At 43.3% G+C, this 27,509-nt stretch overlaps 1 protein-coding gene across 4 annotated transcripts in view; it reads right to left on the bottom strand.

Annotated features, from left to right (window-relative positions):
• The window catches only part of LOC120816070 (ephrin type-B receptor 1-B), a 121,891-nt gene that overhangs the window by 14,046 nt on the left and 80,336 nt on the right, over positions 1–27,509 (bottom strand). For 2 of the 4 annotated variants that reach the window (XR_005711801.2, XM_040171379.2), the window contains exons 6-12: positions 18,393–18,517; positions 11,663–11,825; positions 9,344–9,452; positions 8,319–8,383; positions 4,250–4,438; positions 2,897–3,144; positions 1,626–1,841 (exon numbers count right to left, since the gene is read on the bottom strand). Coding sequence is in view for 2 of the 4 variants with exons in the window: in XM_040171379.2 (XP_040027313.1) it covers positions 1,626–1,841; positions 2,897–3,144; positions 4,250–4,438; positions 8,319–8,383; positions 9,344–9,452; positions 11,663–11,825; positions 18,393–18,517 (1,115 nt within the window). In the remaining 2 variants the exon portion in view is untranslated. The remainder of the gene's footprint in view (positions 1–1,625; positions 1,842–2,896; positions 3,145–4,249; positions 4,439–8,318; positions 8,384–9,343; positions 9,453–11,662; positions 11,826–18,392; positions 18,518–27,509) is intronic. The other 2 variants (XR_013467058.1, XM_040171380.2) reach the window with 1 other exon arrangement.

Raw genomic sequence — 27,509 nt, 5'->3', positions numbered from 1 at the left:
TATTGACTCTCTGGATAATGCCCTCAGGGGGGACTTTGTTTGCGTTAAACACCATCAAAATGCGGAATGCCATCTATGATCCAATCCCCACCTTTCACACCGCGTTCCGTTAGCAAGCTCAGCAGTGTAGACAACAGGGAGCTACTCTTTGTTGCTAAATATGGCCACGGTTTACCCAGAGGAGTCGAGCGTACAAAGCAAGCTATGGGGAGCGATTGGCTCCTGGCCACACCGATGTGGATTCATGTCTCCGCTTCTGGTTCACTCATGGGCTACCTGCCAATTGTTTACACGGTTTTCTGTATACTGGAATCTATGGGTTAAACGCTATGCATTCGGCTAGGGCTGGGCGGAATGCCGGTTCGAACGCTAAGATCTCCTTGACGGCGAAGAGAGTAGTTGTATTACTATGCTATTATATTGTCATTGCGTTATTAGTGGCATAAAATGGTCTGAAAATTGCAATAATATCGCAATAAATAGGAAAAAGTAGGCAAAACTAGTCCAATAAGGTATGGAGATCCACTGGGCTGCTGACCCAAAATAAGAGGACAGGTGAAACACAGGACATGGTTGAGTGTACGGCTTGCGTAAGCATTTTTTTGATATTTAACTTACAATATAAATGCTGTGTATATATATACACACACAAATGTGTATATGAATATATACTTATTGAGAGGTATAATAGGTATAGGTGTACTAATATAAAGCCATGCTCTTCCTCCTTTATTGACTAGTTTTGCTGGCACAAGACCTTGCAGGCATCAAAATGCACACTAACACACACACTATAATGACAGTAAATCAAGATACTTTTCAGCCGAAAGTCTCAAACGCAGAGCCAATAATATAATAGTCACACGTTTGCACACACAGATACAAATCATCATCAAATGCTCACACACACACACGCGCACACACACACACAAGGACAAACAAAGACATTTAAAAAAAAAAACTAAACTTCACAAACCCGCCATGCCACGAGTCCTAATGACCTGCACCGCGTGTCTGCGAGGGTGTGCGATTGTGTTTTGAATTAGGGAAGAGGAGAGGCAGAAGATGAACTAACGATGGCTGCTAATAATTACAGATCTGTAGTGTGGAGGAGTTAATGAGGAGCCAAAGCCTCCCATGATGCCCGAGTAATAATGAATGAGGAGGGAGAGAGCGGACGGAGAGACGGAGAGGCGGGAGTAGCTGTCAATTTGAGAGGCCGCAATGCCCTTTGGTTTCTCCGCACTCTGGGCATGTCAACGAGAGAGGAGCCTTCCCAGAGGAGGCTTGTCTCCACACTAATGAAGATGTGACAGACCTCTGGTCCGTGACTCGCAGAGTACGGGAAAGACGGGAAAGGGTGATGACAAAGACGGACAGCTAATAGGAAAGGAAAGGCACTGAAAAGGTGAAAGGTTGTAAAGACTTTTAAAAAGAACGAGGCAGCGTAATAGAAGCTACAATGAATATTAAACGGATAGTTGATGGGTTTTGGAGTGTTTCGATTTTCATAAATGTCAATAACAGCGACCGCGGAGTTGAAAGATACATCTATTAAAAAAAACGAGACGAATAAAATAATAAAAAGGTACCTATGACCTTTGAAATAAAGTGCGGGTACTCACTAGAGAGCTGGTGTAGCTGGGATCAGAGGTGTCATCCTGCAGGTAGCGGGACAGGCCAAAGTCAGACACTTTACACACCAGGTTGCTGTTGACCAGAATATTCCGTGCAGCAAGGTCACGGTGGACGTAGTTCATTTCTGAGAGGTATTTCATCCCAGCCGAGATGCCACGCATCATTCCTACCAACTGGATCACCGTGAACTGGCCATCATTTTGCTAGAGGAGACAAAACAATTAAAATCGGTTAATTATGTATTAACTTTGTCATAATTAACAAATAGCTTGAGGATATTGAGCTGTGTAAAAGTAAAACAAATTTATAATAATACAATTACTGCTTTTTAAGGAAAATTACTACACGCAATTATGTTGTTCACTGAATCATAGATACTATGTTTAATGAAAATCCAGGGTTGAATTTTGTTATATCAAAGTATGAAATAAATTGGTATGTATGTTTTCTGATGATACAGAAAACATACACAGAAAGATTGCCCAGTCGGACTCTACCAGCAGAACTATGAAGATCTTCCAGTATATCAGCATTTTTACCGCAGCATGCACCTGGCTGGTACTTATGAAACAGGAGGGCTAATTTGCCGGTTTTCCCAATATTCAAGGTTAGAGCAACTTTTTTGAAGCCGGTAATTGTGTAGCAAAACTAACTGACACATTGGGTTTTTAGTGAATCCAGTTAGTACCCAGAGGAAAAGTACACTTGTACACAGGCATCCATCCCTTCAGCATCCACGCATGACGCCCCTACCTCTGCGTGAATGCTCTGAAGAGCAAGCTTTGAACCCCCGAAACACAGTAACAAATAAGAGGGTAAGGGAGATCGATGGAAACACAAGTCGGATGTGGCGGTTAGCAAAGCCAACTTCAAAAGAGCCCTTTTAAACCCACCCTAGATCAAAGTGGAGTAGAACACCAATCCATGAGATTGAAGGAGGAAAAAAGCGAGCTGAATATTGATCAAGCTGTACGCCTGCTCAATCTAGACAATAAAAGAAAGTGAAGAGTCCATTAAAAGCGTTAGCATTAATAGGGAAATAAAGGGCTAACTAATGGACAAATTTCAAATTAAGAATGATTGAAATCATGTTGATTGTCATGAAACATACTCTCCTCTTCTTCTAATTTGTATAAGAAGGGCTTCTTAGCATGGACTCCTTTTCTGGGGATCTCATTTCCATAATGCACGATTTCTATTCAACTCATTGATATGTGATTGTGATCATCCCACATCAATATTTGCAAAAGTTACTCACCCTGAGGAATGAATCGAGGGCACCATTCTCCATGAACTCTGTGACAATCATGACCGGGCGGCTCTTTGTCACTACACCCTCCAGACGGATAATATTTGGGTGATCAAACTGGCCCATGATTGACGCCTCAGCCAGGAAGTCGCGTCTCTGTTTCTCCGCGTAGCCCGCCTTCAGGGTCTTGATAGCCACATAGATCTCCCGCTTACCAGGCAGCTTCAAACGGCCCTTGTAAACCTCCCCAAATTCACCTGGAGGGGAAATAGCGAGAGGTGCACAGTTGCTGCTCTGTCAAAAATGAGAACTGATGTAGTTTTGTGTGATGATGAAGTGATCACACTAAAGATTAGTAGAGCTGATGAGATGTAAATCTACTCATTTATCAAGCGTATTTACATCTCAAGTCTCTTGGCAGGTATTATAGATCTTCATTTAGTCTATATCAAGCATGCTGAGCGTTGTCCAATACTCCCTTAGTGCGGCGCCTCTGTCTCCCACTATTTATCAACCCTAAAAGCCAGCCAAGTGTCTTCGTATCACCCAATCAAAGAGTCACACGGCAGCACTATCTGGTAAATATTTGGAATCTGTTTGATTAATTATCACCACCTTTGTGTCCTGCAGAGACACCACACAGTGAAATCAACAAAAACGGAAATCTTTAATTAGTTAGTCCCCTTGCATTCTTACCCCTATCCCATCTCTGTCACTTCCTCACACCTGGCTTGCTGAGTAGGCTGGTCGGCAGGATCAATGCCAGGCCCAACCTTATTACCAGGTGTATTATTTGCCTCTAAATGAACCAACACATATGGTATCAGCATGCCTATCCTGCTGTAAAAAAGGTGTGCCCTGTCAGTAGGAAGAGACGTGTTGGGAACCCGTGGACATATCAAGCTGTTTTAGCCTCCAGATGCTCAGAATTTATTTCAAGGCAATCAGCCTCTAATAAGAAGCTCATCAATTGTAACAATGAGAAAAGGAATGAGAGAAAATATCTCCACCTATTTTACACGCGAGGTTAATGAAAGGAGGAGGCCAGAACATTAAAGAGACCAACACTAATAGGCTCCAAAAACAGAGAAGCACGGGGAATACGCTGCGAGGCGAGGAGTTATTTCTGATGCCCTTAGGTCCCTAGGTAGCTGCCCTACATGCTGCTACTGCTCTTGACACGGGCCCTTGACATGTTCCCATCTGATATGGCAGGCAAAGGGGCTGAGCTTCGCGACCTTGACCTTACGCAGGCTAAACAAGAATACAGACACACATCGAAATGGAGGCAATTCACGCTCACCTGTGCACAAAACACACACACTCTAGATTGATCCATCGGACCCATTCGATTCTCCATACCTGCACCGATGACCTCCTCAATCTTGACAGTGGAGACGTCGATCTCCTTTGCGAATTCTCGCACAGCTTCGTTGGGGTCTTCGTAGGTAAACGGATCAATGTAGATCTTCATCCCCGGGGAGCCTGAGAAGTGGGTCGGGCAGCCCAGTGGGGAGGGGCAGTTAGACATGTCGGCTCGCAAAGAGAGTTCTAGAACAACCAAAGTGCTCAATGAGCTTTCCAGAAGAAGACAGCATTCTTTTTTTTAAATATTTTGGCTAATGTCTACAACTGATGAACGAAAATTGCATTTCAAGTCGTAGCCTAAATCAGTGTGACACGGCATTACTCACAATCACTACAAGCTCTTAACAGTTGTAAATGATTCCACGACTCCATTTGCCCCATTGTCCTCCTCAGAGACTCAGAGAGCCTCAGTTACGAGTAGAACAGACAATAAAATGGTGGTTTGATGATTCAGTGCTTGGAATGGCAAAGTACCCCAGAATGGACGGATGAAGGGACGATGGTATATAGAAAATGTAAATGTAGACGGGTGATTTCACCCTTTTATCCTTTAGACTAGCAATCCCAGCTCTTTGATAGTAGTATGGCAAATTTCCCCGCAGCCTTTTCTGTTATGAAAAGATATAATCACAGCTTCTTATGATGTTTTGCGATAGGTGACGGGTTCACGGAGTGGAGATGTCTTCAAACGAAAAGGGAGACTTGTCGGTGTTGAGAGGCTGGGTGGGGAACTGTGGCGAAAAAAAACACTTGTAAACAAATTCGACACATGCTGCCACAAGAATCGTCATTTCGACAGTGATACCCAAGGGCAGCCCTCTCGCTCAAAGCTGTTTAGTCAAAACCCTGGCAGCCATGATTGCAATAAACCCATCTCCATCATGTCAATTTGTGCCTGCTTATTTGCATAAGCCACATAGAGAGTGGGAGGAGTCTCAGGAGACCCGAGGAGGATAAGGTCTGGTCTTGGAGGGATCAAGGTGCCTCAACTCGCACTCGACTAGAAACTGATTCTAGTTAGCGCACTAATTGCCTTGAACCCTGTCTGTGTGAATGTAATTGCTCATTAGAGATTCTATACAGATTGGATTCAAGTTAATCCATCGGAGGGTTTACAGCTTTTCATTCTATAAAATTGCTCCATCTACGAGCGTCGCCAAGCCGCTCACACACCACCACTCGGTGGAACTCAAAAGTCTCAACAGGGAGCCATTCAACAAAAAAGAATGAAATGAAGTGAGAACGCATGCACTCAAAATGTCATGTGCACGTATCCACATTCGTACACCCATTACTTTCTAATTCACAGCCCGCGGCCCACGTTCATATATCATTTAAAAAGAAAACAGTTTTTGTCTCTCGCTCCCTCTGGTGCCGCTCCTGGCTTACTTGACTCATATGTTTATGGGCATCAGATAAAAGATAGATTTCTGCTTTAATTTTTAATAGTTCCTTCGTTTGAGTGTGTGAGGCAAATCTATCCAAACCTCATTTCTATTTTTACCCAATGTGAAAAAACGGCAAGCCCATCGGGAGAGAATGCATGACTGCTGCCGTGACTCATGGGCATATATCACATCATACCTTTTTTTAACCAAAGGAGTGCATATAACATAAATAAGACAAATGGAAAACCTCTTGAATTTTATGGATTTAGATCATAAACTTAAATAAATCTCTACGCTATAAAACAATTTCTAAAATGGTTAAGGGTATTTAGTCGACCTGAATGACAAATTACAGTTTACTGCACTGCACTTAAACATTTTATTTTCACCAATGTCCGGCATTTACCCTGTTATTATTCTGCCCTGCTCATTTACTGAATGGCCCTAATGTATCCACAAATCAACCTTAAGGCAGTAATGCTAACATTAATCTATTACTGGCAACGGGTACAATCTAATTACGGGTCCTGCTACACAGAATATCGTTATGGCCTAAAGACAAACAGCATGTAACAAGCAACATGTCAGCCAGAGAAAATATAGCGCCAATGATTATCTTTTAATAATGATAGAATTGATTTTTTTGTTAAATGAATTATTTCATTTGATCTTTAACCAGATAAATGTGAATATCTTCACAATCCCTTTTCCTGACAATATTTGTAAATCATAAAATACTCTGCAAGCTGTACGCTTATAGTGAGAACAGTCCCATGTTCCCACAGTTACGATGGTGCTCTTCTTTTTGAGGATAATGAGTTGACTTTATTTTACAAACAAAAACTAATTATGCATCGTTTGATTAGAGTAAATCATTTGTCATTCACGCTGCAGCTTATTAGCATGGAAATCACAGAGCGGATCGGAAAATGGTATGGGATTAACAATCCGCTGTTTTACAGATGTCAGTTTGGGTCAGGAATGTTGTTTGAATCATAAAACTCAGAGTGATGAAAGGCAATGACAAATGCCCCAATATTCTACTGACGCTCAACAATTCTGCTCATGCCCACTCACTGAATCCGCTTGAACTAATGGAGTAGGCTGCTGCAAGGAAAATGAAGCTACTGTAGTATAAACGTATTTGTCATCTAACAACTACATTTGTGAAATGGGCTTCCAAATCCAACACAAAGATACTTTAGTACAAACAACAGCTGAAGTTGGGTTTGAACATTAGTGATTTAAGGACGTGTTGCGTTGTGTGTGGAAAGAGTTAAAGGGAAGGGACGAGAAATGCATATGCTCTGAAGCAGTAACGTGAGTATATAACGTAAGGGTGAACACTGACAACATTGTGTGGTATTAAAACAAAATAGAAAATCAAACAACCCCCGTAAGCAGCACTTGATCCATGTGTGGGAATCATTTTCTGCTCAAGCTTGGCTTTCAATCCGCCTGTCCCGACATGCCACCCAGTGTTTAAAGGTGTAATTTCCTCCACCGTGACCACATCACGCTCGCTGCACTACTGAACGCACAATATGAGCACCGCTCCCCCCGGACGACTGTCTCGTTAGGTGGGCAGGGAATGAGGAGATATCATCTCAAGTGTGTAGAAACAGCTGGAACAGTATTCCGCCAGCAACACATTATGGGAGATTCACTAGAAACAATTGGTCGAGCTGCGCCATTTAATTGTTGTGTTGAATACAGTAATTATTAAACTGCCAGTCAAATCTTCACAGAACGGAAGACAATAATGCGGCGTGGGGTGGGGGGGGGCGTGGAGGGGAGGGGGGGGGGTCTTCACGAGTGTCGGCGGTGTGAAGGTTGAAAAACCTATGAACAGAAATCCCTTATCAGCATTTCCTCTCTACGCTTTTTATGATTAGGGCTGCAAGTGATCTTTTGTTTATTCTCACCACTTATGTTAATTGCATTTAGTTACCCTGAAGACGGCCTGTGACAAAACGGGCCCTTCTGGGCCCAGGTTTAATGAGCCCCCGGATTGCACCGCAGCGGCTTTGACACAAAGTAACTGTGCTGAAGCGCTTTGCTGTGTCAGGCTCAACAAAACTCAAACCCCCCCCCTTTCAGACTGCCAGGTCGGCAGTACGCAGGGGGGGTTTTGAGGTACACATCTCACACAAAAGGGTGTGCACGTGTGTGGCGGGTTGTGTGTGTGTGTGTGTCTCCCTCCAGGCTGCTTCCCCTCATCAGTGGGTGGCGAGGCTGCTTGAAACGTGACTAAATCACAGCCCTCACAGCGCCCTGAGAGATGGCTGTCAGTCACTGTCGGGTTTTGTAGTAAAGGAAGGAAAGTGTCATTTATATCCCCAAATGCCTGCTACCTCCAGTAAATTCTCTTTTACCTCCCTATCCTTTTCATCAATGTGTTCTACCAGATGACTTTACCTACACGTCCTTAACAACACATGATATGAGGCGGACTGGACAAAGTGGAAATGGAGGTGGAGCGAATAAAAAAATCAAATAAACAGGGAAATGCTCAGAAAACGTGGTATCTTAACCTACGCAACGATCTTGAAAGCTTTTCAAGTAAAAAAACAGTAAGCGGCAATCATACTAGTTTACAGATAACAGCAGAGACTTTTGGAGAACAGCTGATACCACTTGCTTTTTGGGCGATTTAGGTTTTAGGGTGGACTCACCCCTTCCTGTGCTGTAATGTTGCAACTTGTCACTGTACACCGCCTCCTTGGTGTACGCCCTTTTCCTGAGGGAGCAACGAACATTGAGAGGAAAGAGAGTGAGAGGCGACGAGATGAAAGGAAGTGTAAACGAGACCGTCTTGCTCTTCATGTTTCGACCGCACGCCTTAAATACGACGTGGCTGCAATTGAATCAGTTGCAGAGGGTTAGCAATGGCAAATTAAGTTTATGAAAATGAGCTGATTTTTAATTAGACCTTGATAGGATCTCTCTGCCTTTCATCTGTCACTTCTGCCTCGGCATCAAAAGTGCCCGGCCCATTTGATGAGCACTCCTTGCTCAGAGTTGCACACAGCGCTGCAGAAAATTTGACTTTCATATATTTAAAGCTGCGCACGATGAGGATTATGACAATGTGACAAACTGCTGAACAATGTGACTTGCTTGACTCAAATAGCGTGAAAATGCAAAGTGGGAGAGGTTAGATTCTCTATTAAAAATCGAATATTCCATTTAAAATATGTCAACTTCAGTCAATTTCATTGATATCACCAATTCTTAAGCTTGAGTTTAAGGAGGCAGCTCCTTTTAACCTGAGTATCTGGCTGTATTGTTTGTACACTATATCTAAAAGAAAATATATCATACTCGATCAGTTTCAAATACGGCCAGTCATTTTATGCTATATTTTACAGACATATCACCATTGACTGAAGCATGTCTCGTATGCAGAGTAGTCATCTCAGATTCTCATATTCAAATGTGATTGGAAAACATCTTCATTCAGTGTTGCCATCTGTCCTTCTATGTTACAGATGGTATTCATATTTCTATGTCTAAGTCACCAGAAGCATCATGCTTTCATTACAATGGAAAAAGTGGGCTTCGCTGCGGTCTTCTTCTAAAGGGGCAAACATTGCCAGCATTAATATAAGTGAAATTAGGATATTTGCCAGGAACAAATATAGCAACAAAGTCAATTTTGGAGCAGTTTAGAAATATGCTTCAAGGAAAGTGTGACTACCTGCTGCACACAATGGAGATAGCGACCAGGGAAACAATGAAGACCACTCCTGCTGCCGCGGACCCCGCAATCAGTGGAAGCTGTTCCCTCAGCTCAGACTTGAAGTCATCTGTGTGACACAAAGAGACAGCCAGACATGGAGTAGGACTTAGTTAGAGCTTAACAAGTATTACTCCTTTTAGAGCTGTGTATTTAAGTGCGTGTTTGAGGTAAAAGGGGAGAGAGAGACCGAAAAGACAGAGCTGGATGGTTAGACCGGGTGTACGGGTGGATGGAGAAAACACATAGATCTCTCTGCTGAGCCGGTTAGCTTTAAAAAGACTGACTGACAGGTTGTGTTAGATAAACAAGGAGAGAGACACCGAGTGACAGAGAAGCAAAAAACTGAAAGTGCGAATAAAGCGGGGACGGCCTCTCAGCCTTCTCTTCTTCAATGCCTGTCAGAGACGAGCGGACAAGGAAGTGCACCTCGGAACGTGGTTTCCCAGGTGTTGAAAAGGAAGTCATCTGTCGACAATCACATGCTGTGTGGAGCCCAAACATTTGGCTTAAGTTCATAGCCGAGGCGGCCTGGTTGTAGTTCAGAGTGTGGCATAAACGGCCTAAAAAACACCACCACGCAGCAGAATCTTCAGTTGACGTTTCGTGTGACGTTCTTCCCGCAACTTTAGCACCAGCAAACACGGTATAAAGCAAAGCGGGATTTAGCATGCTGCAGGCAAATCAGCACCTTTTAAATCCAATCCCCTGTGTAGAATGGGCCTGTTGGATTAAAGCGATAAAGGGAGAACTAATGCATTTTGGAAGCAGCATCAGAGCTTCGATGTAGGAAGGAAATTCAATGTGGCTCTTTTAACTTGCACATTTGTTGAAGTCATTTTCAAGCAAACAGTGTGATGTTCCGGCAGTCTTTTTTAGGCCTGAGAGGTCGAATCTCTCCTTCACCTGTAATGGGAATGGTGGTTGGGGATTCTCCAGCCAGTGGAAAAAAGGCCTCCTATTACAATCAGTTAGTTAGCAGGGCCTCAGACTATTAGAGAGCCGGGGAATCATGACATCAGTAACCCTACTGATGGACCAATCATTTCTTTGTCATCACACCTGTCAATCAAGTGTCCCCATCATGCGAGTGTCCAGTTTGTGTCTAGAGATGGTAAAAACACACCTTGAAAATAATGCCGGCAGATTGACAAAAGGAATCATAAGTTTTGAGAAAAAACATGGCGGCGGCGGCGGCGTCCGGCTGTCGCTCTTGATGGTACAGAGAGGCGGCTCGACGGGGGGGGGAGGGGAGGAAACCGGCGGAGGGTCAGGAGGTGGAGTCGTGGGTGGGATTGTCAGCAGTGCTCTGCTGATTGTCTTGACGAATGTCGCGCTATGGCAGGAAGCCGATGGATGAACTGTGCGGTTGCGAAGCGCCGGGACCCTTCTTGTGTGTGTGTGTTTGAGAGGAAGATATTTTGTGGGTCAGGGAGATGCAAAGGGGGGGCTATAAATGTGCCACTCCACCAGCTCTGGGCTGGTAAAGAGCCACAATGATCCCCTTCATCATCACTAATAACCTTCCCTCTCTCTCTCTCTCTCTCCCTCTCTAGATCATCAGCCTCTGATTCATTGTTAACATCTTCCTTAATGCAACACAAAAAATGTGCTTCCTCTTTCGCGCTATAGCCTCACGTTCATGTTAGTCAACAGGGAAGCATGCACATGCAAATCCTTTGAATTTCATCCAGCAGATTGTTAAATACATCCCTCAACAACTCTTGCTTATTTATATTCAGCACTCCACATTACTGCCCGTCATCTCTATGAAAATGCACTACGGGGAAAAGAGACACACAGCCCCACGAGCACCAATCCTGCACAAACCCCTCCTTGCACTTAAACTAATAAACTTAGTTCCCCGGCCTAGCCAGTGTAGCAGGTGTTGCAGTTGCTCTTGATCCCCTTCCCTGTCAAACAATCTAACCTCCCCATGGCAAGAAAATAATCTCATCAACCACTAATCAAAGCTATGCATTCTAGGACGGCTCGGCAGCAACAGACGGTCTGAGTGAAAAAGCAATTAGAAAAGCGTTTTGGATCAAGGACAGTTGGAAGCACAACCAAAGACAGTCCGAGCTCTATATATTCAACATAGAAAAAATAAATAAAATTCAAAATCATTGTTTCCCTCCATCTTACATACTACTAATAAAGCATTTACAAAAAAACAAAAGTGTAAGAAAGTGTATGAAAGAGTAAGGATGTATGTGCCTGTGTATGCGCGGCGGAGAGAGAGAGAGAGAGAGACGGTTCTTCCTGCTCGACAATCCTTACCATCTGTGAGGGTTTGGAAGCACATCTTGCTGCTGTATTTGCCAAAGCCAGCCACAGTCCTCGCCCGCACCTGTACAACGTAGACGGTGCCCGGCCTGAGGCCCTCCACTCGCGCAGTGTTGGTTTGGCTTCTCAGGATGGTGGAGTTAATCTCCGCGTGGTCCTACAGGGAGCAATGAGCACACGGGGAGCAAGTTAGACACGACGCCGGTAAAAAAAATACCAGTAAGATCCAGTGACAGTAGTCTGACGGGTGGAGGAAATTCAGGAAATAGTATTGAAAAACCAAATCAATTTAGGGTGTATGATGTAGTTCTAATGAACATATATACAATGAACATTTTGGCAAACATCATAAAATAGAACGAGAATGACAATAGCAGAGGAGAATATATCTTTTAATAGGTGATATAGCGCTGACCTCTCTTTAAAATGCCCATTTGTTTCTTGTTTTTCCCGTAGTTTTTAATAAGGATTTGGTCAGAACTTCAAATAGAGTATTCACACATTTAAATACACAGACGTGCCAACATTCACGCAAGCACACTGTAAGTCCAATTCATTCACAGCAACACACCCACACAATATGGAAATGAAAGGCAACAATTTTGTGCAAATTTCAAAGAGCGCTTCAATACAGTAAAAGAATAGCATTACATATTTGTCTCTTCACATTTGCTTCGTGAGGCAGTTTAATTACAGCAAGAAGTTTGAAAATTAAAATAAGATGACAGGCCAGTTACATCAATAGAAAACAGTTTGTTTTTGTAAAAAAAAAGGCTTGATGCATGCAGATAGTTTTAACATTCTCTAGGGCCATCAGCCCTTTTCTCCATTCGAAGAACTATACGTTTTATTTCCACATGCATGTATGTGCAGGTAATGTGTGCAGGTAATGTATGTAAATGAGCATGGGGCCCGATATCCAGATCCTGTATTTCTGTCTTTCTGTCTCTTGGCTCAAGAGAACCAGTCAGGCAGTCTGCTGCAGTGTATTCCGGGGCCTCGCTGGAGGTATCTGATACAGGGAATCAGTAATTACTTAGGCCTGTCACCCTCCCATAACCCAGAGTGAATATGACAGCCAGAAAATAAGACTGCACCTACACTACACCCACCACTGCAGGCTGCTGATAGCTGGATGCACACGTACTGCAGGGCGGAATGGGAGGAGGGGGGAGGTGGGGGGCAGATGGAAGTGAAAGGGAAAAATTGCCTGTGTCAGTAAAACAGTGTAAATAGAGGCAGGCTGTTTTTGGAAGCTTAATAAACACACTATTGTATGCTGGACTACAGCTTATAAGACATGTATGACTGCTCTGAGAAACTATGAATAACAAATCTGGGTTGACGAGTGGAAAAAAGGTAGATGTGCAAAGAGGAGGCAATGGAGGGCGGGGGTGAAGATGATGGCAGTAAGCGGGGAGAATCTCCAGCAACTCACATGGAAATCATTATCCAATCTGATCGGTGTAATTGAATCATTCCGGTTGCTCCATCATTGAGCAGACGGAGCAAACCCACATAGTGATTTGCGCTATCACATTAGCTCTTATTGGACACTCTGGGCTTGATGAAGACAAATGTTTGGCTTGGAATGGGAGAGCATCTCACCAACAGGCTTTCGTTCGTATCTCCGAGAGGAAAGCCATGTTTATAAATGGAATGCTGATGTAAATGGTTTAGAGAATTTAATCATCTCACAGACGTTTTGTTCATTAGATCACACATCTCTCCACTAGGCGGAATACAAATACTCGAAAATTCCCGAACTTGAATTTAAAGAGGCGGCTTGTGCGTTCGAAACAACTGCAGGAGACACGAGGCTCCATGACAGATTGGAGCCGTAGTCACCTATTCATCTGGATGAGTGGACCACTTGGGGTCCGAAATTGCCTATTGCAGCTATCAGTCTTCCTTCATTTCTCAAGTCCACAACCCCATCTGTTGCGGAGAAGAGGTGAGCAGACATATGGCAATGCGCCAATGGGGAGGGGGGGACAATCCCTTGAGGGAGCACCAGCTAGGAATGGCCCTTTCATGCTGCCAGTCAAATACGGATTATGAGACACACAGACACATACACACCCACATCTGCCACTTAAAAAAGGGGGTGGCATTTGGCTCTCCAGCAGGTTAGGGGATAGCCAATAAAAGGCCATGCCAGGAGGGACTTCCAGCCACGAGAGGTCCTCTCCTGCTGCCAGTCAAATGGGGATTACGGGGACCACACCTAAACTTGCTAAATAAAGACAGAGTTTCAGGTGGGGAGGCAGATGGCAGAGCAACCGACCAAAAGCGTTGCCGGGGGTGACAGACAGGAAGCGCCGCGGGGAGTTTGATCTCCGAAGCGTTCAGTAAAATCACGAAGATAAACTCAACCGGAATGCTTTTCCTAGTACGTATTGTTTATTGGCAAGTGGTACAATAACATACTCAAACTACCTGCCTAGTTGGAACCACACTGACAATAGATACCAGGCTAATGCAGACATGTAGTGGATGTAACATGCTAGCACTGGATCTTTAAAAAACATTTGGCTGGAGGGACAGTGTTTTTTCCCTCGTTAAAACATCAAGTTTATTTTTTGATTTCCATTTCCTATTGGGCTATTATTTAAACCTAACTTTATTTGACATGCGTTTGTATGTGTGCATGCGTGCGTGCATGGACAGCATGTCCAACTGGCACAAAGACAGTTATTGTGGACACCATGTGTCCTCTGCACGAGCTCACGAACATGCACAGATGCACATCACCCATAATCACACAAAAGGAAAGTGGACTTTTTGAGGGAGAACATGCTGATATCATGTTTGAAAATTGGAAATGAAAGAAAAAAATGGTATCCAGGAAACATTTATTGCCAAAATGTGTCATATATATATATATCCCCTATTACCGTTCCATTTATTTTAATATTAAAATGTAAAAGGAAAAAACTAAAAGGTAAGGGGAGATATGGGCTAACAGTTGAAATCTCAAAGACTAGATGTGTTTTATTACCAGATACAAATAATTGCCATTGCCTCAAGAACTCTACTCTAAAAAGAAAGTGGTATTAAGTTTGAATGGAAATTCAAAGGCGATCAAATCTAATATTAAAGACCATTTTTTGCAACCAAAATAAAACTATATCACCACATGGAAACATACAAATATTTGTCCCCTTATTTAAATTCTGCAAAGCTAAACACTTGTGAGCATGCTGAGAAGGAGATTGTCTTATCTACAGTATTATTTGAAGTATTAAGTGCTGTATTTGCCTCAGTGCTTTTAGTTAATTGTTCTATTGCTTTTGAGATGACTCTAAGAAGGCATTTTGTTCACCTGCAGACCAACAAAGAGGCCCAAGTGAACGGGGTTTGAGACGAACAAGGGGCGAGAGGAGAAGACGATCCACTAAATATCTAAACATGTCTTTGCAACATCTGTGAGCTTCTAAAACGTGCTGTGGTCAACTCTGAGGGCTGGCAGAGAGGAAGAGGCTCCTGGCTTCTCTTCTGTGGAATAGCTGATTGTATTTGTATGAGTACAAGGTGAATTTCAGAGGGCCAATAATGCAGATGGTGCAGTAGTTAAATGCTGCAGATCCTTATGACAAACTGCAAACTTTTATTTGATTCTTGAATGGCTCACATTGCAGCACTGCTGTCATCCAGAATGGAAGCACCTGAACTACCGCTGAGACTCAAACACTGAAGCTCACACACACACACACACACACACACACACACACACACACACACACACACTCTTTCCGACACCAGTACACACAGAGCCATCAGTGCTCAGAGCCGGTGGCTGCTCTCTGCTCCGGCCTTAATGGAAGGCCTGACCTCTGCTATGCGGAGTTATTTCAACCCTCCCTAAATTTTAAGGCATCCAGAGGGAAAAAAAGGTATTAGGACAATCGAGAGACTGTGCTTCTACTTCTCTGGAAACCTTTAATTTATTGCTTCTTGCTTCCCAATTTACAGAGTACCAGGACCACTTACTCTGAAATGAGATGGTGGGTTGAAAAAAGAAGCAAAGCCGAAGGAGAGAACCGCCTTTAGCACTTACTACAGCTTTCAGGTCAGACTGTTGTAATGTGTTCTATTTAAATCATTACCGTCACAGTTTGTCATTTTAGAGAACACAGGAGTGTATGTGGCGGTTGGGAATGAGAAAGGAGAAAAAGAGAGACAGAGATAGAGGAGGACGGCTCCTCACATGGCTCAATCTAGACTTTCTCAACCAAGACTGATAGACAAAACTGTAAACTGCGAAGCAGCCTTTTTAGGATACTGGCCATAGTTGGAAATTCCATGTCATGTGATAAACACTGGTTTTGCAATTCTCAGAATGAATAGAGTAACATCTTGGACAATGCATCCATTTATTTAGTAGATCCATGCTTGTATGTTCCAATAAGGTGGCTGACAGTCATGGTCATATGGCCATTTTAGTTAAAAGTCCATAGTTCAAAACTACTAATGGACCCTGAACCCATCACACCTTTTTATTCTGTACTTCTTACTCTCTACTGTGAACTCTCAATACTTCTATTTTCTTATATTACACAACATTAAGCAAAGGTTTTAGAAAGAAAAAAGTTAAATATTCTTTTATTATTACCTTGCGGTATTACTCAATACCACTGCAGGAGAAGTCTTGTAAATGTGAATAGGGGGCTTCCTGTGAGAGTATGGAGAGAAAGCTCTCTGCTGTGCTAAAGACTAGCTGACTGTGCCAGGCCTGCAGAGACAAACCCAGAACCACAACACTGACTACTCACAGATTAATGCCAGCAGAAGTGTGATGGATAAAAAAGAAGGTGAGAATATTTAATGTAAAAACGCTCTTTTTTTTTTCATCCAGCCTATGAATTACACATAGCAATGAGTAAACTGGGAGTATGTGACAGATACGGAGAGAGAGACATCCTGCCATAATTGCCTTTTAGTACTGTAAGATCACATCATCACTTCACGGCTGCATGAAACTTCCAGATTTTCTGGACCTCTCAAGCATTCAGAATCGATGGAGCGCTGGCAGCACTACCCTCGAAGGAATGCAATTTAATTCCCGGCTTCTCCATATGCAACGAGGAGGTTCAACATGCATGTCCAGTAAGCCGAGCCAATATCTGTGACACTTTTTTTGCTGACTTTTAATCATCTATGCATGTGATACGTTTTCACCTGTGTGGAAGCTTTGCACACGGCTTTAGATTCGCCACCATCTGGGTTTTTTCTTTTTTTCTTGGAGTGCTGGCGCTGAATCAGGCACAAAAACAGCCACAGCAGTGGCACTTTGGACAGCACTGGCTGGCTGAGGAAAAGTAGGTTTAGTACCTATAAAAAGCCTTGTCAGATCCAAAATACACAGTGTCAAGAGGGGACCGCCAGTGTTGCAATCTCATCTCTACAGCCTGGTGCAACAAAGCAATCACCCTGCCTCATCGTGTGTGTCTTACGCTCACTTACGTGGCGGGACATTTTCCAGACAGACACACGTAGAGCGGGACATATGAAAGGTGCATTGAGACAGGCGGAGACGGCGTAAAGCGCAACCTTTTCCGTCACCTGAATCATCCCGGTGTAATTAGCAATCTTGTCCTTGTTAATTCTGTAATTTGTGATTACGCTGAGCTCATCTTTTCGTGAGAAGGCATGCTACATAAACATCAACAGGATTTGGTTTCATTGATATTCATGAGCTAATGGGAGGCTGTATAAGTGTTATTTACACGATACTAAGCTGTCTGGCAGATAAGGTTTCTCAAGGCCATTGCAATCGGATTAAATTCCACAACCTGTACAATGCCAGAGGGGAAACCAGAAAGCAATTCAGCTATTGTTAGTTAACTGAGTTTCCAACTGCAAACATAATTTAAAAACATGACTGTTGTTCTCTCCGGTGGAAAATGCTAAATGTGACAAACACTATTCTAAGCTGGAGCTGTGATTATTGATCCATGAACCTTAGCCAAAATGAGTTTGTGTGAAATAAATAGCTCAGTGGAAAAAAAGAAAAACATTTATAAAACTATATTGATTTTTGTCTTTTACTTGGAGAACAGAACTTGGGTGAAGGTGCACCAACAAAAGTCTTAGCTAAAGGTGACAAAGACTGGTGCAGGGTCGGGTGGGGGGGTGGGAGGGGGGGGGGGGGGGGGGGGGGGTCCATGACCAACCTTGCTATAACTATTGATCAGCTTTAGGAGGACAAACAAGGGCCCAAACAAAAAGCTAGAGTCTCCGCTTATGTCCAAAGCCTTGGGAAAAGCCTGCGGGTCAATATTGGAGCAGCAGTGGCACTGTGGGGCAGGGCTAGCGACTTAATAGAGCAGACGCATTGTGTGCGAGCAGACTGGTCGATGTGCGCCCCCCCCACCACCCCTCCCCTCCTAGATGCAATGCATTTTCACAGCGGGACAAGTTGCTGCAGTGTGCAGAGTGGGCCTGGAGCAGAGGTCAACCTATTTACTTCATCAGCAGCAGAAACCAAAGAGCAGTAGGAGAGACGGAGTGAACACAGTGAAAGATACACATTATCCACCCAGGGGCCCTCTTGGTGGGCGATATACGTGCAGCTTGCTATGCCTGTGCAGAGCAGGAAACACCACCAGCGTTGGCCCTTCACACTTATGAATAAAGACTTACAATATACAATGAATGGTGCAAGATATACACAAGGAAAATAATACATCCATATACACACACACACTGACGCTTATCTTACTTTTTCGTAGTAGCGTAGTTCATAGTCCAGGATGATGCCATTGGGCTGTTCTGGTTGTGGCCAAGACAGTGTGAAGCTATTCATTGTGGAGCTGATCTGGTGCATGATGGGAACTATGGAGGGTGCTGTATGGCACAGAGAGAGAGTAACAGGGTAAGTACATATCTGGTTAATTACACACATGTATCAGCAGACACTGTTTGTAGAGAAAAACACTCCCTTAGCCACAAGGTGAGCGTTCACAATCTGTAGATCATGTATGCAGCAGTGTTCAGCCAGTACGTTCTTGCCTAAACACACATATGTGGAGTCTTTTTGGGGCCTTTTTTAGTATATCAAGCCAGCTTTGCCACGAGCACTTCATTATCGGCCTAATATTCACATGACAACTTCTATGAAAGCTAATTATAGTTGGTACATTCTCCGACTTCACAATTCACATATCATCCAGTATTTTTACCCGCTACCAGCATCTGATCAGTAATCAGAACACAATCTGAGTTTAAATAAATGCCACTCTCATCAGTACCCAGGTAGGCGAGTCAGCCGAGTCAGCCCAATTAGAGCTTCACTCAGCCTATTCTGGTGCCGCACAACCAAATATGTGCTGGCTTTGGCCAAAATAAGGCTGTCGCATTTGGGAAAGATTTGAGGGTGTGGACTTGGGCTCTGATTACTGTTGTGCCAGAATGGTCAGTCACCACGAGTCTGGCCTAAGTCCAGGAGCCAATCATGTAGGACTTTAGTACGCTTTAGAACAGGATCCTTTTCAATGCTGGGGCAGATTGTGGGAGCACAAGGTGTGGCACCCTTCAGGATGCAGCAATTACGTTCCAAAGGTCTGTTTGATAATGGAAGGAAATAAAACAAGTCACTAGGTATTTGTACAAAATGATGTCTCAATATAGGTGATATTCTTATGCATCCCCGTCTCTTTGCTATGGTATCTTGGCAGATTTCCACACCGTTGACATTTAACAAATCTGCAGATATCTTGTCACTGCTGACGGTCGCATCGGGGTTTCTCCTTTGTGAGGAAAAGGTACATTTTTCTTATATTCACTTTGGCTGCATCTATTTGTTATGTTAAAATGTGTAATCTAGGGGCATACTGACAAGTTTCTAAATGTCACAGACTGTGCTTGTGCTGGCTTTGCACGTCGCAGAGGAGAGAGTTTATGAGATTTGAACATTTCATTCCATCACACACTTTCTAGGGCTCATTTGGAACCACGATAATCTAGTAAAGGTGTTAGTATGTTCTATTTTCACTGTTAATGTTAACTCTCATGTTTCTTATGACTTTTAGAATTAGGAATTGTGTAGCACAGGATTTAAAAAAAGGATGCAAAGCCCTACAAAGACAGTTTTTAATTAACACAATATCGGAATCGTAGTTATCAGAGATTTTTGTGTTGTCTTTTCTTCCCGGCTCTTAGCGGTTTGAGTCGGGCGCAGTTGGTTTTAAAAATGTTGACGTCTCTTATTTCCACCAATCAGAATCCGAATGTGATCAAAGTTGCACAGCTGTTAAATCATGTTGCCAGCACGGTCAAGACAAACTGATCAAATGACGTGCACAGTCCTGATGACGCGGATTTGTTTTTGAGTGTTGAACTAGGAAGCTAAACTCTTTTATTTTGATGATTGCTTGCTGGTTTCAGGGTCTTTAAGTAGAATCCTTACTATGAATAAATCAAGCAGAGAAAAGCATGAAAGATGTTTATAAAAGAATATTCAACAAAAATACAAATTACTTAGCTTTTAGGTACAAACGAATCTCTTTGATGATGTACAATCACAAATATGAATCCACCCAAACATACTCATCAAAACCGCTTGTGAACATACAAGTACGTTTAATTAAAACTCTGCGGCTACGCATATTAAGCCAAATCAAAGCCACGGTGCTTATATACACACATGCGTGTCTGCAGGCATTAATGCAGCCCAACACAAGCCCGAGCTCTACGTGTTGTGCTGAGGCCGAGTCATCGCTCCACCTGGTCTCCACTCACCATCTTTCTGAATAACTCCTCCATACAAAAAGGCTGCAAGTATCACCCTCTCTCAAATAAATGATCTCTGTTTTTTCACCAGACACCTCAATGCGTATTCTATTTATTTCCTTCTAGTTGTACTTAGTTCTGTAAGGAGAAAAGCCCCTGACCTTTTCCCTCAGTGGGGTTCTTTTTGTAGATTGTGTTCTGTAGAAAATATTCCGGTCAGTATTTGTATTAGTGTCCGATTATTACCTGAGATAAAACTGTAAACAAATAAATATGCTCTGTACCTCTTGTCACTGCAAATGGATTCTGTTACACGCCTCCCTTGGCTCTCACCTCCTGCATTCCCTCCCTTTCTCACTCTATTCCTCTCTTTCTTTCGACAGAGATTGCGAGGGTTGAGTTTCACCGTGGTGCACTTCAGCCTCTCAGGCTGGTTCACGCTCCACTGACCAGGGCGCCGGCTGCCTGCGCCGCATTATCAATTACCGGCCAGAGGCACACACTGCTGCTGACAGGCCCAGGGGAGGGGCACTCCAAACAGAAATTCCTGCCTTGGAGAAAAATTGGGAGGTATTACCAAAGCCCCGGTCCGGAGTCCTGGTCCTAACTCAATTAGCGTGTTCAGGCGCACACAGAGAAAGACATTCATCTCTTACCACAGATCATTGTTGTATGTATGTATGTAGCGTCTGGTGATTAATACCTCTGTTAGTTTACAGTACCAAACGTTTGACCGGTACTGTACGTGGCTGTGTGTATCTGAGCCTTACGAATCACGACCCACTCTCAGGTTTTTGGGGTAAAAAGCCTTGATGGTGTGTTTATTGAGGGCTTTTGACCCCATTCGGGAAAACAACCGGGTCAATCATAGCTTCCTGAGCCAGAGCAACCCACAAAACTCATGGAATGTTTGTTCAACTTATTTTTCCATAACTACCATGCAGTGTTTCATTCACAGCCTCTCGACAAGTTTCTATGGCAACAGAAAACGACAAAGACGGGAACATCGCTGCTAGCTGAGACAAAGGTAACCTCAGCTAGCGCAAGCATGATGAAACTTCCACAACAACATATTTACACAGTAGAAATATTAGGTTAGCGAGTGCAAATTCTGAATTGATTCTAACTTCCCAACACAAATTCAGACATATGATCCACAAAAAGCTTTTCTTACTCGCTACCGTGTCCAAATGGTCCCACAGAGACCGCGTTAGAGAGGAAAAGCGGGAGAGAAATAAGGAGCGTGTGCACATGTTCAGTATGTATCTCTGCGTGCCCTATAGCCTCTGTGGGAAGAGCCTGTCAGAGACAATGTGCTGCGCCCGTATGAGGGTGAGGCTCAGCCCAATGAAGCACCGCTGTCCCCTCCATCGCATCTCCCCCCCCCCACTGTCACACTGGGACGATGACGCTGACAGTGATTGGTGACTGTGTCCTGCACTCCCTCCATCCCTCGCATCCCTTGCTCCTGTGCTCCACTTTTGTCTGGCCCCACTCGCTGCCCCTGGCTTTTAATGCAGCGCTTGGCTCACCATTAATCAAAGTCAAAGCCTCCCCGTGTCTGACTGAGACAGAGAGAAAGTGGGGGGGAAAAGGGAAGGAGAGACTGAGAGAAGAAGTTGATAGAAGGTTTAAAAGTAAGGGATGAAAGAATAAAAAGCTTCTTTACCTTTGGATGATTCATCTACTTTGGAATACAGATGAGTTGAGGCATCATTTAACATGTCGGGCACAGACCCGAGCGTCTGTTTTCATTATTGCTCCATCAGTGTGCAGTCCCCATAATTCATATGGAGAGGGGTCAGTCACCATATCAAACAGGTTGGTTTATATATAAAAAGTGCCCTTCGGGGTTTTATTAGTAGACTGTAGAGGAGAATATAAATAATGGTCAAAACATATTCAGAAATATCCTTACTTTTAGTCTATTGCATGGGTGAAGTACCAAAAACTGTAAATATAGTATATGTCTTAAATAATTATTTAACATCTCTGACTCTGTTTCTTTTCAATGCTTCTCCTCTTTAGTTGTGAGATTCGAGGGAAAGATGGCCGTCCTCATGCAGCACAGCTTTCCATACTTAATTCCCAGAGGGAATTTCCTGCTTCGCCTCAGTGACTCTGATAATTGGACAGAAAGATGCACTATATTTGGTCAGCTGATCGAGTACCGAATTCCCATTCAACTGTTTGTATAGGACAAAAGCATGCACACACATGGACTCGAGTTCAAGCCCACCCGCTCCCTCTGCGGTCTCTGCTTTAGGATGCTGGCACACCATTGAACCATGCAGCCTCCTAATAGGGGCTCAGTGTCTCAGATGAGGAGAGCGGCCTATAGTCATGTGCTGTGCCTCTGTCAAAGAAAGGCATAGGTTTTAACTACTGGCCTCCCTATTAGCAAGGGGCTCAGCCAGCCAAGCCAGCCATGACTACACGGTAAAAAGGCCTCAAACATCATGAAGAGGGATCAGTTCAGCACCATCAATTTCTGTCAAGAAATTATGGTTGCAATTATTTTCAAAAATCACTTTTAACGCTGTGGATTTGAAACGGAGCGCTGTTATTAAAAAAGGCACTTGTACACTGCATAAGCTTACTTTTCACCTTGCCACACACACACACACACACACTTTCTAGCGTTACTTAATACACTTTGTAAAGACATCCAGGTAGCATTAAAGCCCACACGGTTCCTTTTGCCTGCAGCTGATACCTCTTCTTTTGGGCTTCATGACATCCAATGGAATGAAAAGATGCCCCCCCCCAAAAAAAGCAGTTCTAATTCTTCCAGTTGTTTGGATTTCAGTGTAGTGCACAACATCTTGTACCCGGTTGTACTTGAGGTGTTTGCATTTCTGTGGGAAAAGCTCTCCAAACAGAGCGGCCAAGTGGAGAAGGAGTGTTTGTAAATATAGTTGGCATTCTGTGGTCTGTTGGCACATCATCTGGGTCAGGAAGGCTGTGCCAGTCAGACCAGAGAACTGTTGGAAATCAGGCATTAGTTGGAAAAGATACCAGTCATACGTTATATTGACTTTTTTTCTTACGTAGAAAGTAGTTGTAAAATGTGTAAATGATGGAGAATCCACCATCTGAATCAGTAATGGGTGGAAATCAAATGCTGGATTACATGAGAAAACATGGTTGGCACGTTTGAGGTTTTCACCACTGCTACACATATTTATCATCATGGTAAATTACCAACCTGATTAATTACCTGAGCGCAGAGACATTTCTTCCCCATTCATTCAACCACGCTGTTTCACAAGCAGAGAGAAAAATGACTTTTGTTAAATAGCTAGATCAAGATGACTGAATTGAGGCCAGGTGTGAATGATGCCCAATAGGGCACTGTATATAGTCGTATGCCTGTGTCTGGGTGTGTGTGTGTGTGTGTGTGCGTGCATCTCCTGGCGAGCACAGGCAGTGAATGACCTCCTAAATCACACTATTGATCAGTCCTTCCTCCCAGACACACACTAGGATGGAGGGCAGTTAAATGGCCTCTTCGTTGCTTCACACTAAATCCTCAACTTCCTCCTCACATCCATTATTTCCTCCTCTCCTCTTCCTGGTCCATTTTCCTTTTCTCACCTTTGTCTCTTTGTGGCCAATTCACACGAAAAACCCTCTCACGCCTGCCGCCTGACAGTTCTTCAGGTTGTCTCTCGTCTCTGTTCCTACACACACACACTAAAGCCATGTCGAAGTTGAAAAGGCAACGACTCCATTGAGACAAAGACAAACTGTATCTTTCCCGGGTAATCGGACTTAAAGGACCACTTCATCTATTTATTCTCTCATGGGTTGACATTTCTATAGTGCTGGAAGGGTCATAATATACCATTACTTTTGACGACGGACTATATCTCGTGTAAAGCCTTCGTGAGCCTGGAATTTATCCTCCTCAAAACCCATGACCAGCGATGTGCTTCTGAGCGCGATGATATGTGCAAGGGAAGCTATATTTTGGTACAAAGGCCTCTTGTCATTATTTTAACCAAACAGAACTGAGGCTTAGACAGATGTTTTCTGCAGCTTTGGTGTGCTATAGGATAATGTTGCTTGCTGTGGATTAGCTGGTCACTGTAAAGCAAGATAAGGTTGAAAATTGGTGAGGTCGTCCTTTAAATTTAGATGTACCTTGTGTATAGAGATTGATATAACATGCCCTTAATTTTGGGACACTTTGGGACACAGTGACAACCGCAATCGCTTCTCCAGTGCATGTCCAAATGCACAAGCGATTTACTTCCACAAACACACAGCCATGCCGATTGTTTGCAAAGAGGATGGACAGAATGAACGATAAACAAAGGGGTATGTTAATTAATAATTACCTGCGCAGCAATCATTTTAATTACCTCAAAACCTTTTAACAGCCAGATCGTACATGAGAAAAATGGCTCACCTTGACAGGCTGAGTCATTGAAGTGAAATTGGCTTGCAATCTGAAGGAGAAACAAACCTATTTCAACTAATAAAATATATCTGGTCGATTGACTGTTTAGCAATTCCATTGTGCCCCAGACGGAAACACCTCTCCTATTACATATGGAACTTGCATTTTGTTACGTCACCTCTCCCAACATAGCATGATTCGAGCTACGCACTGCACAAAAATACCAAATGAACAGACAAGAGCGTTTCCAAAATGATGAAAAATCGCCTGCATGAGTTAATGCAGCCTTCATGACGCCACAACAATAGAGCCTCAATTCTTAAAGTGCCTCATCTTTTAGTAGTTGAATTGCATTAATATTGTCACAAATCCCTTCTGAATGCTTCTGCCTTTTCAGCGGCCTGCCAATAAAAGCCCCTGTCGAAACCAGGAACAGGGCAATTACCTGGCTACAAAGGGCCACATAGGGCTGGACATAGGACTGGCAGATTACTGGTAGACACCTCATTACTACAGCAGACCTCAACAATAGGCCTGTGCATTGCTTCTTCCACATCTATCTGTCAAGCGTGCTATTAGCCTGTCAAATGGGGACAGTCAGAACCATTAGGCCACCCTGATAATCAGACCTATTTACTGCCTCATTTTCCTCTCCTTCGCTGTCGCAGTCTGGTCAAAGGAAGAAAAAAAAAAAGTTCCTTTCACCATCCGGCCCCGTCTTCCCTCCCACTACCCCCTCCCTCCCTCCGGATTCATTCTCAAACAAAGACAAGTCTGGTTGTTCATTACATTCTTCTGGGAATTATCGTAATCAAATACCTTACAGACTCTCCAGCAACTAGGCCAGATTTCATTTCAAAACGCGCTCCTATACAAAAGGGAAGCGAATCCAGTAATTCCCATTTCTGGGTCTTCAAGATAAATGTGAAATAACTTCATTCCGCAATTAAACTACAAGTGTGCGTAATTTGGAATTCATTTGGCATTAGGGATTTTGTTGTTGGGTCAGACTTTGTAGAGAGTGTAACAGAGGAAATCATTGCATAGCCAATAGAAGGTTTGGGGGCCCCAGCTGACAAAAGTTGACCAAAAATCTCGTGCCTGAAATTTGACAAGATTTCATTAGAGGTCTATTTGGTTCTATATGATATATAATAAAAAATGGAATTTGAATTCCTGTTTAACAACCCAAACATGGGTTGCCACCTTTAACAATTTAACTGTAATTCCAGTTAATTTTACATTTCTTGAAGATGCTTGTATCTATTATTTAAAAAAATAATAAATAATCACACATTTTAGGAGTTAAGTTAGAAAAGAAAAACAAAACTAACAATGGTCCCAGTCACTTCCAACCAGCGAGGCCCACAGCTTCCTATTCAAACACTTACATCGGACCGGTACTCTGTATTCGCTGATGTCCGATACACAAGTACCAGGACTAAGAAGAGTCAGATGGGTTCATCCCTTTAGTTCAACAAAAAGAAACTTCACTTTGTCTATTAATAGGTCCCATAAGCTTAAGCCGTGACTTTCACGGTCCGCTGCATCCACAGATGGACCAAAAACAAAGCAAGCCTCATCTACATGTTTGACATGGTCAATACTTGTCCCTTGATAGTTGCTTCTGTGCGCAAGTCAAATATCTACAAAAGCATGAAAAACAGGGTTGCAAAAAAAAAAAAAAAAAGAAAGTCTCCGGCAGAGAAAATATTCTCGACCTGTCATTTCCATCGGCTGAGCTCAGGTCCCATCGGGCGCAGTTAAGAGAATGAGCACACAAACACAGAGAGAGACGGACGGGAAAAAAGACAGAAGGACAGGAGGAGTACGAAGGTCATTTTCTTCGGCTGTGCGCTGGTCCATCAAAGTGCAGAGGACACACACAAATGCACGCAAACACAAACTAAACAGGGGAGCGGGGTAGCTCTGATACGACACCATAGGGGGGAGCTTGTAGTTCTGTTTGCTGCCTTGCTAAGCCGAGAACAGAGCAACACGGAGCGGTGGCTCTGCAGACGAAGCGTACCGCTCAGAATTCCTCTACTGTATTAAAAGGGCAGAATTAAGTAAGATTCATTTTCTTGTGTTTTTTTGTTAATTCAGACAGCAGTGTAGGAATCTGAAGATTTACAGGCGGCTTTAAACTGGGGCGTAGCCTTCCGTGAGGGAGGGAAGTACTGAGGCTTGCTGTGCGGCATCGCTCGTGACAACAAAGTCTAAATTCAACAAAAACCAAAGAAAAAAAAACACGAAAAAAATCAGTCAGTCAGTGAAGCACCAAGCCGCAACCTCCAGATGTGAACTTCAAAAAACATGTAAAGGGGTTTCATAAATGACTTGTGTTTTTGAAGGGCGATTACCTTCAGTGCTGAAAAGCAAGAATTTCTGGAATGCAAACTCGGTTTATTCCCATCATCAGATTTAATGTGTAAATAAACCAAAAAGGAGAGAGGGTTGCTGCAGTAAATGGCGCTTGTCCTACAAAATGTAACATGCTCTGTGTTGAGCCTGAACTCCTCCACCATGTTTGTATAAATGAAAGTCGTTGCTTTGATTCCGGGAAGGCGGAGAAAGAGAACATGTATGTGGAACTTTTACTAAACCAGCTGGCTTCAAGCAGCCGTGTCAGCCGAGGCCTGGATTAACACTCAAATGCAAATTGTAAAAGATGATGGTATTTTAAAAGTGATATGATTTAAA

The sequence above is a fragment of the Gasterosteus aculeatus genome, chromosome 3 (genome assembly GCF_964276395.1).
Source record: "Gasterosteus aculeatus chromosome 3, fGasAcu3.hap1.1, whole genome shotgun sequence".
NCBI lineage: Eukaryota > Metazoa > Chordata > Actinopteri > Perciformes > Gasterosteidae > Gasterosteus > Gasterosteus aculeatus.
The sequence above is the reverse complement of the archived record's forward strand: the minus strand, read 5'-3'. Positions and strand labels throughout refer to the sequence as shown.